The sequence below is a fragment of the Ranitomeya imitator genome, chromosome 4 (genome assembly GCF_032444005.1).
Source record: "Ranitomeya imitator isolate aRanImi1 chromosome 4, aRanImi1.pri, whole genome shotgun sequence".
In the NCBI taxonomy this organism is placed as follows: Eukaryota; Metazoa; Chordata; class Amphibia; order Anura; family Dendrobatidae; genus Ranitomeya; species Ranitomeya imitator.
The window spans coordinates 643,964,080-643,982,188 of record NC_091285.1 but is presented as its reverse complement, the minus strand read 5'-3'; the positions used below and the strand labels follow the sequence as shown (position 1 = coordinate 643,982,188).

The following is an 18,109-nucleotide window of genomic DNA, read 5'->3' as shown; positions in this document are numbered from 1 at the left end:
CGCTGGTCAATGATGCTGCGCCTGGACGGTCGCATCTTGGCACTGTCCAGGTTGAAAACTATTTAGCCCCCAGACATGGATTATGGCGTGGGACAGAATGACAGACAGATATGGTATAGTGTTGTTTTTTTTATTTTACTTTAAGTACAGGAGATCGAGGGCTTTGGTGGAATTAGGCGAGGTCGTAAGTATGATTTAATTGAGATTAATAAAGGAGTCTGTGTCATTTTTTCAATTAAAGGATTTTATTCTGGCTGTGTCTTTATTTAACTTATAACTATAGGATTAGTAATGGATAGATGTCTTATAGACACCTCTCCATTACTAAGCCGTGGGCTTGATGTCACCTGACAAAACAAAGGCGACATCAACCCCAGAAATATGAACCCCCCTTGCACCGCTACAGGACAAGTGGGAAGAGCCGGGCAAAGTGCCAGAATTGGCGCATCCAATAGATGCGCCTTTTCTGGGCAGCTGTGAGCTGCTGTTTTTAGGCTGGTGGGGGCATATATCAATGGCCCCTTACCAGCCTGAGAATACCAGCCCCCAGCTGTGAGCTTTAGCAAGGCTGATAGTCAGAAACGGGGGGGACCTCACGTAGTTTTTTTAAATTATTAATTTAAATAATTTAAAAAAACAGCGTGGGGACCCCTCTATTTTTGATAACCAGCTTTGCTGAAGCTGACAGCTAAGGGTTGCAGCCCCCAGCTGTGAGTTTTGCCTGGTTAGTTCAAGAAAATAGGGGGAGCCCACGCTGGGTTTTTCATTTGTTCATTTATTTCGTTATATCGCAGTCGGCGGCTGAGGAATACCCTGATCATCCACTCCTGCTGTCACTGTTATTAGCGGTAGCAAGTGTCGGATGATGGGAGTAAGAGTCCCAACAGCCCCCACCTACTGTCATCGTTTAGACTTTATTACAACTCTCATCATTCTCCTCTGCTCGCGCTGACCGCCGGCAGAGCAGAGGAGAATTATTACAGCCGGCTTCAGCACCTGCTGCCGGGGAACAGCGCTTACTGTAGCGCTTATTCCCCGGTGCCGATGCGTGTCACACTGATGACATAAATTTGTGTTCTCCGTGTGCGAGACATTTTGCTGCCCATGCTGACAGTAAAAAACGGACATGTCAACGTGTGGGTCACTTGGACACACGGTCCGTGAAAAAACAGATATGTGCACAGACCCATTCATTTGAACGTGTCTACGTGTGTCAGTGTCTCCGGTACGTGTGAAAACTGTCACCATACATACTGGAGACACTAACTTGTAAAATGAGGCCTAATAGAATGGCCATTGAATGTCTTATGTAATGTCAATAAGGGTGCAAAAAAAGGAATTACAAAAAAGGAGTCCACCCTTAGAACTCATTAACTTTTAAGACAGGCCTAATTATTAATATGGCCCTATTTATTGGACGTAATTAGTCTTCTACAGTGACCCGTCACATATGGGGTACAGATATTACCAATACATCCACTAGTGTGAGTAAGAAAATGAATCACTTAACCATCATGCTAGAAAAGACCCCAAAGTGTGCACCAAAAGTAAAACAAATAGGGTGCAATGTGAAGGATGGGACCCCAATAGGGTTGAAATGTGGCCCTGTTAAGTGGTGTCATATGTTCTGACCTTTGACAAGACATCTGCATTGGGGTCATTCTGCAGGAGAACAGCGGCTGTCCGGGTGTCATCATTTCGAGCTGCAATGTGCAGTGCGGGAAGTCTCACTTTTCCTTTCATCCCGTAGCTGATGAGGTGAGCCACCACATTCTCATGTCCCTGCTGCAGAGCCACGGCCAACGGGGTGAATCCATCCTGCGTGTGAGAAGATCGTACATGGGAATGCTTAAATCTAGAATATTAGAGAGGACGATACGGAGTGGACAGACACGGGAACTTATATCAAAAGGCACAAGACGGTGGCGGGGCACTGGCTGGGATAGTATCACTGAGTCCTTCAGAAAAAAGGCTGCACACTGGGATACTGTTAATAGGTCAGTGACCCGTCTTTATGGAGACAGCCTGAAACCTGGCTACATCCTGCACTCTCTCTCTGTAAATGTAGGTCAGCCATCCTTTCTGCAGAACCCAGCTGTGAGCTGAAGTTTCGCCTTTTTAACCAAAAGACAAAAGAGGCCACTGGCAAGAAATGGGATCGTGCCCAGAGGCCAAGAAGCGATAAAAGCAGGATGAGCTGGAAACCCGCCACCAAACGCACCTTGTGCTCATATGCTGACGATAATGGGTTACAACATGGTATTATACGCACGTGTAAAAGGAACAGGACCATTCTATCTATCTATATATATAATTGTCTAAGGGTTTTTCCGTCTGTCTGTCTGTCTGTCTGTCCTGGAAATCCCGCGTCTCTGATTGGTCGAGGCCGCCAGGCCTCGACCAATCAGCAACGGGCACAGCGACGATGATGTTATAATGGTTGCCATGGCGACGATGATGTCATAAAGGTTGCCTCGGCCAATCAGCGACGGGCACAGTCTGCCGCGAATTCTGGAATCATTATTGTCCATATACTACGGGGACATGCATATTCTAGAATACCCGATGCGTTAGAATCGGGCCACAATCTAGTTATATATAATAGGTCACCATTACAATACGGCTTCTAGATAGCCAACGCATTTCAGTTAGATTTGGCGTTCTCGCAACCGTCCCCATTCACTGCAGGGGTCCTAAGGAGGAGATTAAGGGTTGCTATGCTAAATATGCTACTTCTCCATTTTGTGTGAAAAAGTATAATAAAAATATAATTTATTAATTGCACTTTTAAAAAAAAAAAATCAATATAAGGAGGATAAAATAGAAACACTTGGCCTACGCGTTTCGAGCACTAAGGCTCTTAGTCAGGTGGTTGCTGGATACCTGCCCTACTACTCAGCTGCTCTTGCTAGGGAGCCGGCCGGTGAGCCTTGTCCGCGCCCCACACCCTTTTAGATTAATTTGTTACCGGATCTGTGAGCTGATGTGATTACTTTTCCTTTGTGCCAATTTTTATATATACCAGCTAATGCCTAACTTGTTTTTTTTGTGGAGTTTCACAAAATCTCGCCTGCCGCATTTCAGGTTTTAGCCTCATGCACAATTCTGTATGGCAGAACTCATCTATGGCAAGTGCGTGACGAGGGTGATGGATTCTCAGTGGTCATGATCCCTGTCAGGACATATCCTAAAATTATAATGGACATGGATTCAAATGGGATTGTGGAAAAATTTCCAGTGATCACTGGCACCTATTTTCAGTCTTGTTATGGGGCCCTACTATTTTTGAATAAATAAAAAAAATACTTTTTTATATCTCAATAAATAAAAAAAATTGTGGTATCAAAACCATTTTAACCCTAGGTGCTCTGTGGTCACACATAAAAAATCACCAATGAACCTGGCGTTTCCTTTGAGGGGTATTACCATCTCCAAGATCCTATCCCAATATGTAGCAGATGTAATAATAGAAAAAATATTATCAAATACTGTACCTCCAATTAGAAATGTAGTATAGTTCTTCTGATTCGCTATGTCACTTATCCCATGTGCAAGGCATTGTAGTAACTTAGGTATCCATGGGTACGACCACTAGCAACTAGCTGCTCACTATATGAGTGGTCGTAACCTTGGATACCTAATGTCCTGCAATGCCTGCACATGGGTCAAGCAATTTAGCAAATCAGAAGAACTATACTACATTTCTAGAAGGAGTTATTTGCTAATATTATTAATATTATTACACCTACTACATATTGGGATTGGGTCTTGGATATGGGAATACTACTTTAATGTCTGAGTAGTCGTTATGACCTCATCTTCTTAGAATGACACGGGAGTACTCGTACCTTAAAATTTGCAGTGGAATTAAGCTCGAACATCAAGAAACAGTGACTTCTTATATCACCAAATTTACATACCTCTGTGGCAAGGTTCTGGTTGGCTCCGTTCTCCAGAAGGAACTTCACCACGGGAAGATGGTTCTCCTGAGCTGCCATATACAGGGGCGTAAAGCCTTTCTGTAGTCACATAAAGCAGAAGCGATGGTCACCTTCTTGTGATATCCGTGGAAAGATACGGTTTCATTGTGTAGCGGACAGTGGTACCTGTGACTGGCTGTTGACATTGGCCCCATAATTGACGAGCTCCCGCACCACGTCTTCTTGTCCGGCCAAGGCGGCAATGTGCAGCGCCGTGTTACCTTTCTACACAGCCGATGGCAATGAGATGGGGGAGATACAAGAGGGTTACATATACAGAGAAGGGTTACGTACAGCCGGCCACAGATGGCGCGTTCCCTACAGATTATATGATCTGTATTTTTTATTAGATGCTAAACAACTGGCGATCCCATAACGTGCTCCTGACTGATCGGCGTGAGCAGAGGAGAATGATGAGAGTTATATTAAAGTGTGAACGTGAACGATGACAGCAGGTGGGGGCTTTTGGGACTATTACTCTAATCATCCGACACTTGCTGCCACTAATAACAGTGAATGAGATGAGCAGCATCATTCACCAACGGTGACATCATCGAGGGGGGGCTGAACTGCGGTGACCTCAGGACCGTGGGAAAATGCCAGTGATGATGTCACCGCCAGTCAATGATGCTGCGCTCTCAGCAGCTCATTCACCAGTGGTTTTCAGCTGTGGTGGTCGCATCTTGGCACCATCCAGGTTGAAAACTATTTATCCCCCAGACATGGATTACAGCATGGGACAGAGTGAAGGACAGGTATGGTATATTGTTGTTTTTTTTTATTTTACTTTTATTACAGGAGATCGAGGGCTTTGATTGAATTAGGTGAGGTAATAAGTGAGATTTTTAAAGGAGTCTGTGTCATTTTTTCAATTAAAGGACTTTATTCTTGCTGTGTCTTTATTAACCATATGACTATAGGATTAGTAATGGATAGGTGTCTTATAGCCTTCTCTCCATTACTAATCAGTGGGCTTGATGTCACCTGACAATACAAAGGTGACATCAACACCACAAATATGAACCCCACTTGCCACCGCTACAAGGCAAATGGAAAGAGCCGGGCAAAGTGCCAGAATTGGCGCATCTAACAGATGTGCCTTTTCTGGGCAGCTGCGGGCTACTATTTTTAGGCTGGGGGGCCTATATCAATGGCCCCTTCTCAGCCTGAGAATAGTAGCCCCCAGCTTTGAGCTTTAGCACGACTGGTTGTCAAAAATGGGGGGACCCCACGCCATTTTTTAAAATTATTTATTTAAATAATTAAAAAAAACAGCGTGAGGACACCTCTATTGTTGATAAACAACCTTGCTGAAGCTGACAGCTGAGGGTTGCAGCCCCCAGCTGTGAGTTTTGCCTGGTTGGTTCAAGAAAATAAGGGGGAACCTACGTCGGTTTTTTTTTGGGGGGGGTTTCATTCATTTATTTCCTTAGATCGCAACCGGCGGCTGTGAAATACCCTGATCATCCGCTCCTACTGTCACTGTTATTAGCAGCAGCCAGGGCTGGCGTCAGCACCCGGCACACCCAGGCAAGTGCCGGGGCCCTGGTGAGACGGGGGCCCATTCACGGTACAGACAGTGCTGGCGTTAGGGGCCCTAACGCTAGCGGTACATCACACAGCCTCTATGGGGCCCCTGTGAGGCAGGGGGGCACGCCTGCCGCCAGCGCTGACTCTCCCGCCGCATTGAACTATACCGGCGCCTGCCGGTACAATTCAAAGCAATGATGGAGGAGGGAGCGTCAGATGACGCCCCCTCTCCCATCATTCCCCGCTCTGCCTCTGACACTGCGGGTGCGTCATGACGTCATCGCCCACTTACTGTTTGCCAGGCAGTGCAGCGGCAGCCGCCGAGACAGGAGCAGGAAGCAGCGCGGGCACGAGGAGAGGTGAGGAGTGTTTTTTTTTTTTTACTATAACAGTGAGTACTGGACTGTGGTGCCATTCTGGGGGGGGATGAGGGAGAGAGATGTGGGCTGTGCTATATACTACATGGCTGTGCTATATACTACATGGACTGTGCAATATGCTACGTGGGCTGTGCAACATGCTACGTGGGCTGTGCTATATACTACATGATTGTGGTATATACTACATGGCTGTGTTATATACTACGTGGGCTGTCCTATATACTATGTAGGCTGTGTTATATACTGCGTGGGCTGTGTTATATACTACTGGGCTGTGTTACAGTATATGCTACTGGGCTGTGCTATATGCTACGTGGCTGTGCTATATACTATGTGGCTGTGCTATATACTACGTGGGCTGTGTTGTATGCTACGCGGGCTGTGTTATATACTATGTGGCTGTGCTATATGCTACGTGGCTGTGCTATATACTACGTGGCTGTGCTTTATACTACGTGGATGTGCTATATGCTACCCATTTTGCACTTTTACAAATGTTCTACGTTAATACTTTCTAATGTTTACTTTAAAAAGTTTTCCATTAAAAAATTGTCATATTTAATGTATGCAGTTTTTTTTTTTGCAGCAAGTTCAGCTATCAATAAAATGCCTACTGGTAACTGAGGAAGAGGGAGTAGGTCACAAAAATTGGCATATAAGGGGTTGACTTATATAAAGCCCCTCTGCTGTATGGTATTGTAGAATTTACAATAGCTATCACTCATGTAAGAAGTGAAATCTGGCATTGTACTATACCTATATTACTCTGCTGTATCTGTGCATCATGAATCGTAGTATGTGTTAAAGGGGGGGCCACTGAGACTCTTTCGCCCGGGGCCCTCAAAAACCTGGAGCCGGCCCTGGCGGCAGCAAGTGTCAGATGATGGGGGTAAGATGGGGGTAAGAGTTCCCAAAGCCCCCACCTGCTGTCATCGTTCGGACTTTAATATAACTCTCATCATTCTCCTCTGCCTGTGCCGATCGCCGGCAGAGCAGGAGAGAATGATGAGAGCCATCTTCAGCACCTGCCACTGGGGAACAGCGCTTACTGTGGCGCTTCTTCCCCGGTGCCGATGCATTCTGCCATAAGAACATTTTTAGATCTTTTATTTATCTTTTCTGAGCTCCTCTCGGCTGATTTATGACCAGAAACCACATCAAAGTTCAATATGCAGGTAAACAAAGAGTTTGTAAAAGCCAAATGGTGCAACATGTTTAATGAAACCCAAATTAATAAATACACTTTAGCCTCAAATACATGCACTTAAAGGGGTATTCCCATATCCAATATTCTATCCTAATATGTAGTAGGTGTAATAATAATAATAATATCAAATACCTCCAATTAGAAATGTATAGTTTTTTTGTTTCGCTATGTCTCTTTCCTCATATGCAGTGCATTGCAGGACCTTATGTATCCATGGTTACGGCCACTGGCAACTAGCTGTCACTATATCAGTGGTTGTAACCATGGATACCTAAGGTCCTGCAATGCCTGCACCGGAGGAAAGAGACATAGTGAATCAGAAGAACTATACTAAATTTCTAATTGGAGATATTTGCTAATATTATTATTATTATTATTACTACTACACATTACTACACTACTACAATGTCCTTTTAAGTTAAAAAAAAGTCCCCCCTAAAACTGCTCAAATGCTCATTGTACAATACAACATAGGAGAGTCATTACATGTGAGACAGGATTAGCTGACGGACAATAGCGCTCACCTTGGTGGTGGTCTCCAGCACAATTTCTTTGTGTAGCAGCTCGCTCACCATTTTCAGGTGCCCCTCCTTGCTGGATAGATGCAGGGCATTCAGCCCATTCTGCGGGAAAGATGGGGTTAATCTTTTTCCACAGACAAAAAACGTGGAGGCTGTGGGGCTGGCAATGTGGCGGACAGTGAGGTCACACTACAACATATGGGGCAACATATGGCACAAGTCAGAAAAAAATATATTTCTTCCATTTCTGGGTTTTGGGGGCACATTTTTGCCCAAATATTGAATTTGCTAAAGGAATTTCAAAAACTTTGCAGCAAAAATTGCATCATGTGAACATGGCCTAATACCAAACAATCAAACACAAAGTTCTCCGAAGGCCTATGCTGCTGATTTCTAGGACTATGCTGCTGATTTCTAGGACTATGCTGCTGATTTCTAGGACTATGCTGCTGATTTCTAGGCATATGCTGCTGATTTCTAGGCCTATGCTGCCGATTTCTAGGCCTATGCTGCTGATTTCTAGGCCTATGCTGCTGATTTCTAGGACTATGCTGCTGATTTCTAGGCCTGTGCTGCTGATTTCTAGGCATATGCTGCTGATTTCTAGGCCTATGCTGCCGATTTCTAGGCCTATGCTGCTGATTTCTAGGCCTATGCTGCTGATTTCTAGGACTATGCTGCTGATTTCTAGGCCCGTGCTGCTGATTTCTAGGACTATGCTGCTGATTTCTAGGCCTGTGCTGCTGATTTCTAGGCCTATGCTGCTGATTTCTATGACTATGCTGCTGATTTCTAGGCCTATGCTGCTGATTTCTAGGCCTATGCTGCTGATTTCTAGGCCTATGCTGCTGATTTCTAGGCCTATGCTGCTGATTTCTAGGCCTATGCTGCTGATTTCTAGGACTATGCTGCTGATTTCTAGGCCTGTGCTGCTGATTTCTAGGACTATGCTGCTGATTTCTAGGCCTATGCTGCTGATTTCTAGGCCTATGCTGCTGATTTCTAGGACTATGCTGCTGATTTCTAGGCCTATGCTGCTGATTTCTAGGCCTATGCTGCTGATTTCTAGGACTATGCCAATGACAGTATAGTTATATCAGACCCATTATTTATAACTAGACTTGATTTTCTAAGTTTTGTTAAAAATTCCTTATTGTCTCTGCAAAGATAAGGTGTGAGCCCATCTTGATCAGCGTCAATCATTGATGAAAACGGTTAGCAGCTACACATTAATTCCACAGTGACACCGCAGGCGAAAAGTAGCATTGCATGATGACTAGAACCACGTAGGTAAGAACTGTATTTATGATGTGGTCATAGGTGAAGGTGTAATTTATAATGTACCATTTATAATACTGGTTTCCTCATATGTGGTTGGTAAATCTTTGTGCCCCCTCAGGAAGCAGACATCAGGTGGGATGGCTACATTTGCACCACCTAAAGCTTCACCCCCGATAAAGGGAAGCAAACTGCGCTTTTTGCCTAATAAATGCCAACAATGCCTGGTATAATAATAATAATAATAATAATAAGGGAAATGGTGCAGATGCACTGAGCGACCAGCAGTATTATCAGCCCCAGCCCCCAGCAATGTTATTATTCCTGCCCCACCTCCACCCCGGGCAGCATTATTAGTCTTGGACCCCTTCAGTGTTATCAATCCTGGGCCCCCAGAAGTGTTATCAGTCCTGTACCCCAGCAGTGTCATCAGTCTTGGGTCCCCGGGCAGGAATGGAAACACCACAGGGGGGCAGGAACGAAAACAACAGGGGGCAGGAATGAAAACAACACAGGGGGACAGAATGTGTGACGCGGGGCAGAATGTGAGACACAGGGGGCAGGTATGGAAACTACACAGGGGGCAGAATGTGTGACAGGTGGCATGATGTGAGACACGGAAGAATTTGTGACAAGGGGCATGATGTGAGACACGGGGCAGAATTTGTGACACAGGGGGCAGAATGTGAGACGGGGCAGGATGTGTGACAGGTGGCTGGATGTGAGACACGGAAGAATTTGTGACAAGGGGCATGATGTGAGACACAGGGGGCAGAATTTGTGACACAGGGGGCAGAATGTGAGACAGGGGGCAGGATGTGAGACAGGGGGCAGGATGTGAGACACAGGGGGTAGAATGTGAGACACGGGGGCAGAATGTGAGACACTGGGGCAGAATTTGTGACACAGGGGGCAGAATGAGACACAGGGCAGGATGTGAGACGTGGGCAGGATGTGAGACAGGGGGGCAGGATGTGAGACAGGGGGCAGGATGTGAGACACGGGGCAGAATGTGAGACATGGGGGCAGAATGTGAGGCACAAGGGGGCAGGATGTGAGGCACGGGGGCAGGAAGGAGACAGATGGGGCAGGATCATGGTGCAGGATCACGGGGCAGGATGGATACGATGAAGACAGATGGGGTGGCAGGATAATGGGACAGATGGGTCAGGATCATGGGACAGGATCATGGGACAGATGGAGCAGGATGGGGAGATCATATGGGGGCAGAAAGGATACTCATGAGAGCAGGATGGGAGAACATACTGTATGGCTGGAGCCAGGAATGAGATACATGGGGCCAGGATGCGGATATTATTAACATAGGGGCTAATTAAGGGATATTATTACTGCAGTGATGTATTTATTTTATTTTTTGAGGATACTGTTTTAAATGGGGAAGTGGTCCTGTTACTGTATAGGGTAACACTATGTCGCCTGTTTTTCTTCATCTGGTGTAGAATACAAGTCGGGAAAAAATTAAGCAATGTGTTCTGCAAGCGGAGCTCTAGATAACTGTTATTTCCTGCAGAGACGGGCCCTTGCTGGAAGAAGTGATGGCAGTCTGTGCTGGATGAAGATGGAAAGCGAGGCTGAAGGACTTCACCAAGAGACGTCACTGGTGAGTTAGTGTGTTGTTGTGAATTCCGTTCTGGAGCTCCCTCCTGTGATTGCTAATGGTATTTTTGTGAGTTCTGCCCTTGGGCTCCCTCTGGTGGTTTCGAGTGGTACTGCTGCTCCTTTAGGTAGCTGTAGCAGCTGCCTTCACTAATCGCCTTGCCTGGGTTTGTTATTTAAACCTGCTCTGGGCTTTAGTTCATGCCTGCTGTCAATGTTCATGGTTGGATTTGGTTCTTTCCTTGGATTTCTCATGTGGCCAGTCCTTGTCTGCAAAAGATAAGTTTTTGCTAGTTTTTGTTTGTCCATTTATTTGGACTCTATTGCTTTGCAAATATGTCTCTTTTTGTCCAGCTTGTCACTATGTCTTATTCAGGCTAGCTGGAAGCTCTGGGAAAGCAGATTTGCCCCTCCACACCGTGAGTCGGTGTGGAATTCATTTTTGTAAACTCTGCGTGGATTTTGTAGTTTTATACTGACCGCACAGTATCCTTTTCTCTCTGTCTATCAAGTTTAGTATTGGCCTCCTTTGCTGAATTCTGATTTCATTTCTTTGTACGTCATTTCCCTCTCCATTCACAGTCAATAGTTGTGGGGGGCTGTCTTTCCTTTTGGGGGTTTCTCTGAGGCAAGATAGCTTTCTATTTCCTTCTTTAGGGGTAGTTATTTCTTAGGCTGTGAAGAGGTGTCTAGGGAGAGTCAGGAACATCCCACGGCTATTTCTAGTGTTGTTGTTAGGATTAGGGACTGCGGTCAGTAGAGATACCACCTTCTCAGAGCTCGTCCCATGTTGCGTTTTAGCCACCAGGTCATATCAGTGTGGCCTCTTAACCACCAGGTCATAACAGTACAGCAGGCCCAAAATGAATTAGATGCATCTCAAAGGAAGGAAAAAAAAAAGAGTTCTGAACCATTTTTTTTTTCTGTGCTCTGTTCTGTCTTTTTTTTCCTCTTGATATCTGGGTGGTGCAAGATATATGCTCTGGTATGGAGGTTCAGGGTTTGTTTTCTCGTGTGGATCAACTTGCTGCAAGAGTCCAGAGTATCCAAGATTATATTGTCCAGACTCCGGCTCTAGAGCCTAGAATTCCTACTCCTGATTTGTTTTTTGGGGACAGATCCAAGTTTTTGAACTTTAAAAATAGCTGCAAATTGTTTTTTTGCTTTGAAACCCCGTTCTTCTGGTGATCCCATTCAGCAAGTAAGAATCATCATATCCTTGCTGCGTGGTGATCCTCAAGACTGGGCTTTTGCTCCTGAAACAGGGGATCCGGCATTATTGAATGTAGATGCATTTTTTCAAGCACTCGGATTATTGTATGACGAACCTAACTCTGTAGAGCATGCTGAGAAAACACTGTTGGCCCTGTGTCAGGGTCAAGAAGCGGCAGAGTTATACTGCCAGAAATTTAGAAAATGGTCTGTGCTCACTAAATGGAATGAAGAGGCTCTGGCTGCTATTTTCAGAAAAGGTCTTTCTGAAACCCTTAAAGATGTTATGGTGGGCTTTCCTATGTCTACCGGTTTGAGCGAATCTATGTCTCTAGCCATTCAGATTGATCGGCGCTTGCGTGAGCGCAAGGTGGTGCACCATATGGCAGTGTCCTCTGAGCAAAGTCCTGAGCCTATGCAGTGTGATAGGATTTTGACTAGAGCAGAAAGGCAGGAATTCAGACGTCAGAATGGGCTGTGTTTTTACTGTGGTGATTCTGCTCATGTTATCTCTGATTGCCCTAAGCGTACTAGGAGGGTTCCTGGATCTGTTACCATTAGTACTGTACAGCCTAAATTTCTCTTGTCTGTTACCCTGATTTGCTCATTGTCGTCCTTTTCTGTTATGGCATTTGTGGATTCTGGCGCTGCCCTGAACTTAATGGACTTAGAATTTGCCAAGCGCTGTGGTTTTTCCTTAGAGCCTTTGCAGAGTCCTATTCCCTTAAGGGGGATTGATGCTACGCCATTGGCCAAGAATAAACCTCAGTACTGGACTGAGTTAACCATGGACATGGCTCCAGCACATCAGGAAAATATTCACTTCTTGGTGTTGCATAATTTGCATGATGTTGTTGTGCTGGGTTTTCCATGGTTACAGGTACATAACCCAGTGCTGGATTGGAGATCTATGTCTGTAACTGGTTGGGGTTGTCAGGGGATACATAGTGATATTCCTTTGATGTCCATTTCCTCGTCCCCTTCTTCTGAAGTTCCTGAGTTTTTGTCGGATTTCCAGGATGTATTTGATGAGCCCAAGTCCAGTTCCCTGCCTCCTCATAGGGACTGCGATTGTACCATTAATTTGATTCCTGGCTGTAAGTTCCCTAAGGGCCGACTTTTCAATCTGTCTGTGCCAGAGCATGCCGCGGAGTTATGTAAAGGAGTCCTTGGAGAAGGGGCATATTCGCCCGTCTTCGTCACCGTTGGGAGCGGAATATTTTTTTGTTGCCAAGAAGGATGGCTCCTTGAGACCCTGTATAGATTATCGCCTTCTGAATAAGATCACTGTCAAATTCCAGTACCCTTTACCTTTACTTTCTGATTTGTTTGCTCGGATTAAGGGTGCCAGTTGGTTTACTAAAATCGACCTTCGAGGGGCGTATAATCTCGTGCATATTAAACAAGGTGATGAATGGAAAACAGCATTTAATACACCCGAAGGCCATTTTGAATATCTCGTGATGTCATTCGGGCTCTGTAATGCTCCATCGGTATTTCAGTCCTTTATGCATGATATCTTCCGGAATTATCTGGATAAATTCATGATTGTGTATTTGGATGATATTTTGGTTTTCTCCGATGATTGGGAGTCTCATGTGAAGCAGGTTAGGATGGTATTTCAGGTCCTTTGTGCTAATGCGTTGTTTGTGAAGGGGTCTAAGTGCCTCTTTGGAGTTCAGAAGGTTTCTTTTTTGGGTTTTATTTTTTCCCCCTCGGCTATTGAAATGGACCCTGTTAAAGTCCAGGCCATTCATGATTGGACTCAACCTACATCTGTGAAGAGCTTTCAGAAATTTTTGCCAATTTTTATCGCCGCTTTATTGCTAATTTTTCTAGTGTGGTGAAGCCTCTGACCGATTTGACGAAGAAAGGCGCTGATGTGGTGAATTGGTCCTCTGCGGCTGTTGAGGCCTTTCAGGAGCTTAAACGTCGTTTTACTTCTGCCCCTGTGTTGCTTCAGCCAGATGTTTCTCTCCCTTTTCAGGTTGAGGTTGATGCTTCTGAGATTGGGGCAGGGGCCGTTTTGTCTCAGAGAAATTCTGATGGCTCTTTGATGAAACCATGTGCTTTCTTCTCCAGAAAGTTTTAGCCTGCTGAGCGTAATTATGATGTCGGCAATCGGGAGTTGCTGGCTGTGAAGTGGGCATTTGAGGAGTGGCGACATTGGCTTGAGGGAGCCAAGCATCGCGTGGTGGTCTTGACTGATCACAAGAATCTGATTTACCTCGAGTCTGCTAAGCGGTTGAATCCTAGACAGGCTCGGTGGTCTCTGTTTTTCTCACGTTTTGATTTTGTGGTCTCGTATATTCCGGGATCTAAGAATGTGAAGCCTGATGCCCTTTCTAGGAGTTTTTTGCCTGATTCTCCAGGAGTTCTTGAGCCGGCTGGGATCCTCAAGGAGGGGGTGATTCTTTCTGCCATCTCCCCTGATTTGCGGCGGGTACTTCAGGAGTTTCAGGCTGATAAACCTGACCACTGTCCTGTGGGGAAACTGTTTGTTCCTGATAGATAGACTAGTAGGCTAATTTCTGAGGTTCATTGTTCAGTGTTGGCTGGTCACCCTGGGATTTTCGGTACCAGAGATTTGGTGGCTAGGTCCTTTTGGTGGCCTTCCTTGTCGCGGGATGTGCGTTTGTTTGTGCAGTCCTGTGGGACCTGTGCTCGGGCTAAGCCTTGCTGTTCCCGTGCCAGCGGGTTGCTTTTGCCTTTGCCTATTCCTGAGAGGCCCTGGACGCATATTTCCATGGATTTTATTTCTGATCTTCCTGTTTCTCAGAAGATGTCTGTCATCTGGGTGGTTTGTGACTGGTTTTCTAAGATGGTCCATTTGGTGCCGTTGCCTAAGTTGCCTTCCTCCTCTGATTTGGTTCCATTATTTTTTCAGCATGTGGTTCGTTTGCATGGTATTCCGGAGAATATTGTGTCTGACAGAGGTTCCCAGTTCGTTTCTAGGTTTTGGCGGTCCTTTTGTGCTAGAATGGGCATTGATTTGTCTTTTTCTTCAACATTCCATCCTCAGACAAATGGCCAAACGGAGCGAACCAATCAGACCTTGGAGACCTATTTGAGATGCTTCGTGTCTGCTGATCAGGATGATTGGGTGACCTTTTTGCCGTTGGCCGAGTTTGCCCTTAATAATCGGGCTAGTTCGGCTACCTTGGTTTCGCCTTTCTTTTGTAACTTTGGGTTTCATCCTCGTTTTTCTTCAGGGCAGCTTGAGCCTTCTGACTGTTCTGGTGTGGATTCCGTGGTGGACAGGTTGCAGCACATTTGGACTCATGTGGTGGACAATTTGATGTCTGAGGAAAAGGCTCAACGTTTCGCTAACCGTCGTCGGTGTGTTGGTCCCCGGCTTTGTGTTGGTGATTTGGTCTGGTTGTCTTCTCGTCATGTTCCTATGAAGGTTTCTTCCCCTAAGTTCAAGCCTCGCTTTATTGGGCCTTATAAGATTTCTGAAATTTTCAATCCTGTGTCTTTTCGTTTGGCCCTTCCAGCTTCCTTTTCCATTCATAATGTGTTCCATAGATCCTTGTTGCGGAGATATGTGGTACCTATGGTTCCCTCCGTTGATCCTCCTGCTCCGGTGTTGGTTGAGGGGGAATTGGAATATGTGGTGGAGAAGATTTTGGATTCTCGTTTTTCGAGGCGGAAGCTTCAGTATCTGGTCAAGTGGAAGGGTTATGGCCAGGAGGATAATTCTTGGGTTGTTGCCTCCGATGTTCATGCTGCTGATTTGGTTCGTGCTTTCCATTTGGCTCGTCCTGATCGGCCTGGGAGCTCTGGTGAGGGTTCGGTGACCCCTCCTCAGGGGGGGGGGGTACTGTTGTGAATTCCGTTCTGGAGCTCCCTCCTGTGGTTGCTAATGGTATTTTTGTGAGTTCTGCCCTTGGGCTCCCTCTGGTGGTTTCGAGTGGTACTGCTGCTCCTTTAGGTAGCTGTAGCAGCTGCCTTCACTAATCGCCTTGCCTGGGTTTGTTATTTAAACCTGCTCTGGGCTTTAGTTCATGCCTGCTGTCAATGTTCATGGTTGGATTTGGTTCTTTCCTTGGATTTCTCATGTGGCCAGTCCTTGTCTGCAAAAGATAAGTTTTTGCTAGTTTTTGTTTGTCCATTTATTTGGACTCTATTGCTTTGCAAATATGTCTTTTTTTGTCAAGCTTGTCACTATGTCTTATTCAGGCTAGCTGGAAGCTCTGGGAAAGCAGATTTGCCCCTCCACACCGTGAGTCGGTGTGGAGTTCATTTTTGTAACCACCAGGTCATAACAGTGTGTTACCTGTACACAGACACTGCATACTAAGTACAGATCTCCTGTGTATAATGGCACTTATGGTGATAGTATTGTGTTTTTTTTTATTATTAATGGTCAGTATTGCAGTATTCAGTCACTATGCGGTGGTAATATGTTGTCCGGACAGGGTGTGGGGGTATTTGTCCCTTGTATGTGCTATTATTTGGTCACTGTGGTGGTAATATGTGGTCTGGTCATGGTGTGGTGGTAGTTGTCCCTTGTATGTGGTATTATTGGTCACCATGTGGCGGTAATATGTGATCTGGACATGGTGTGGCGGTATTTGTTTCTTGTATTTTGTATTATAGGTCACTATGTGGTAGTAATATGGTGTCTGATCATAGTGTGGCGGTATTTTTCCTTGTTTGTGATATTATTGGTCATTTAAAAATTGAAAAATAAATAAAAATATACCTAAATTGTATTGGATATTTTAACAAATGTTTAGTAAGTTACAGTAGAGTCCGGCCAGAAGAGTCTAACTTGTCTTGGTGGTGGATTAAAAAATCATTTGGCCAAAACAAAAGCTGCTGGCCATGTACGTGGTGATGGGAAGTGTAAATGTGTGATTGGTGAGGATGTGGTACAGAAGTGGAGTTTTTTGCAAAAGAGGGCAGTGGGACTGTGGATGGTATGAGGGGTGGAGGTGGGGCTGGGGTGGAGCCTGGGCGGAGTCTCAAGGGGGCCCCGAAAATTTTGCCAGTATGGGGCCCCAAAATTCCTAGTGGCAGCCCTGCCCAGCAGTGTTATCAGTCCTCAGTCCCAGCAGTGTTATCAGCCCTCAGTCCCAGCAGTATTATCAGTCCTGGCCCCCAATAGTGTTATCAGTCCTGCCTCCCCAGCAGTGTTATCAGCTGGTTAGACATATATCTGTAGATGTACAGGGCCAGGACCCCACGTCCTATATCACCTGTGTATTACTTTTCGGCACGTTGTGTCTTCTTACCTGCTCTTCATCAAAGAGAACCTACAATTCATGCCGTTCTCCCTCTCGCTGGTATCAGCCCTTCATGCTGGGTAGAAAGTCATGTCGGATATGACAATTTTTATGTCCTGATATATTGATCATCAGATACAGAGAGAAGATATATATTATCTACTGGAGACGCTGTGTGACGGCTCTTACAAATATCAAGTGGCACCAGTGACAGTGCGGATATATGAGATTAAAGATTTAATTGGATCTCACTTAACACCTCTTCAAATTAACCGTTTCGGAAGAAATGAAGTGGAATTAGCATTTAAGTGGAAAATATGATTAAGTTCATTAAGCGGCCTGGAAGCAGTCACCGATATAGTATATACTATATACCTCCTTGTCTTAGTATCAGTGAGTGACCATATTCCCGTCTCAAACTTGTCACCAGTCGTGGTTTTACTATGGGGTCCTAATATTTCTATGGGGTCTCGTAAAGAAGATTTTTTTTAATTAAGGAATTAATTATGGTAGGTTAGGAATAATGAGCCCGATTCATTATTGTATTTACACTTATATTTGTGGTGTTTTTCGCCTGCTTTTAATTTTTGCCTTAATCTGCTTTTAATTTCTTTCTTAAGATTTATTTTACATTTTTTAATCTGTTTTTTTTTATTGTTTTCTTATGTTTATCACCGTGGGCGCAGTTTGGGGAACATAAAACTTTTTGCTCTAAAATGTCGCAAAGAAAAAGTTGAAAGCAAAAACAAAGAGCATTTTTGATTTTGCGCAAAATTCATAAACCACGTGAGTGCACACGTTTGAAGACACTGTAGTAAAAAATATCAATGACTAACATAAGACAAAAAAAGAAAAATGACATAAAAAATGCAAGTAATGAATTAGGCTCAATATTTTTCTACTAAAAAGGGGTTGTATCACGCATGCAGAAGATGACCCAAATTTTGCATCCTGATAGACTTATTAGACATTTATTTATGCCTATGCCAATATTTCTTGCAAAAATTCAGGTATTTGATAAAGACACATACCTGTATGTTTATACTATACCCATTTTCTTAAACCATATCCTTTTGCAGATACTGTCCATTAAGCCTAAAAAAAAATCCAACCTGAAAGATCACGGTTTTGTCAGCCCTGGTGTCATCCACTC

General features: G+C 44.8%; 1 protein-coding gene across 10 annotated transcripts in view; it reads right to left on the bottom strand.

Annotated features, from left to right (window-relative positions):
• ANK1 (ankyrin 1) overlaps window positions 1–18,109 on the bottom strand; it is a 422,616-nt gene that overhangs the window by 166,838 nt on the left and 237,669 nt on the right. For all 10 annotated transcript variants that reach the window (XM_069766914.1, XM_069766920.1, XM_069766918.1 and 7 more), the window contains 4 exons: window positions 7,622–7,720; window positions 4,107–4,205; window positions 3,921–4,019; window positions 1,633–1,818 (listed from right to left, as the gene is read on the bottom strand). In XM_069766914.1, the coding sequence (XP_069623015.1) occupies window positions 1,633–1,818; window positions 3,921–4,019; window positions 4,107–4,205; window positions 7,622–7,720 (483 nt within the window). The remainder of the gene's footprint in view (window positions 1–1,632; window positions 1,819–3,920; window positions 4,020–4,106; window positions 4,206–7,621; window positions 7,721–18,109) is intronic.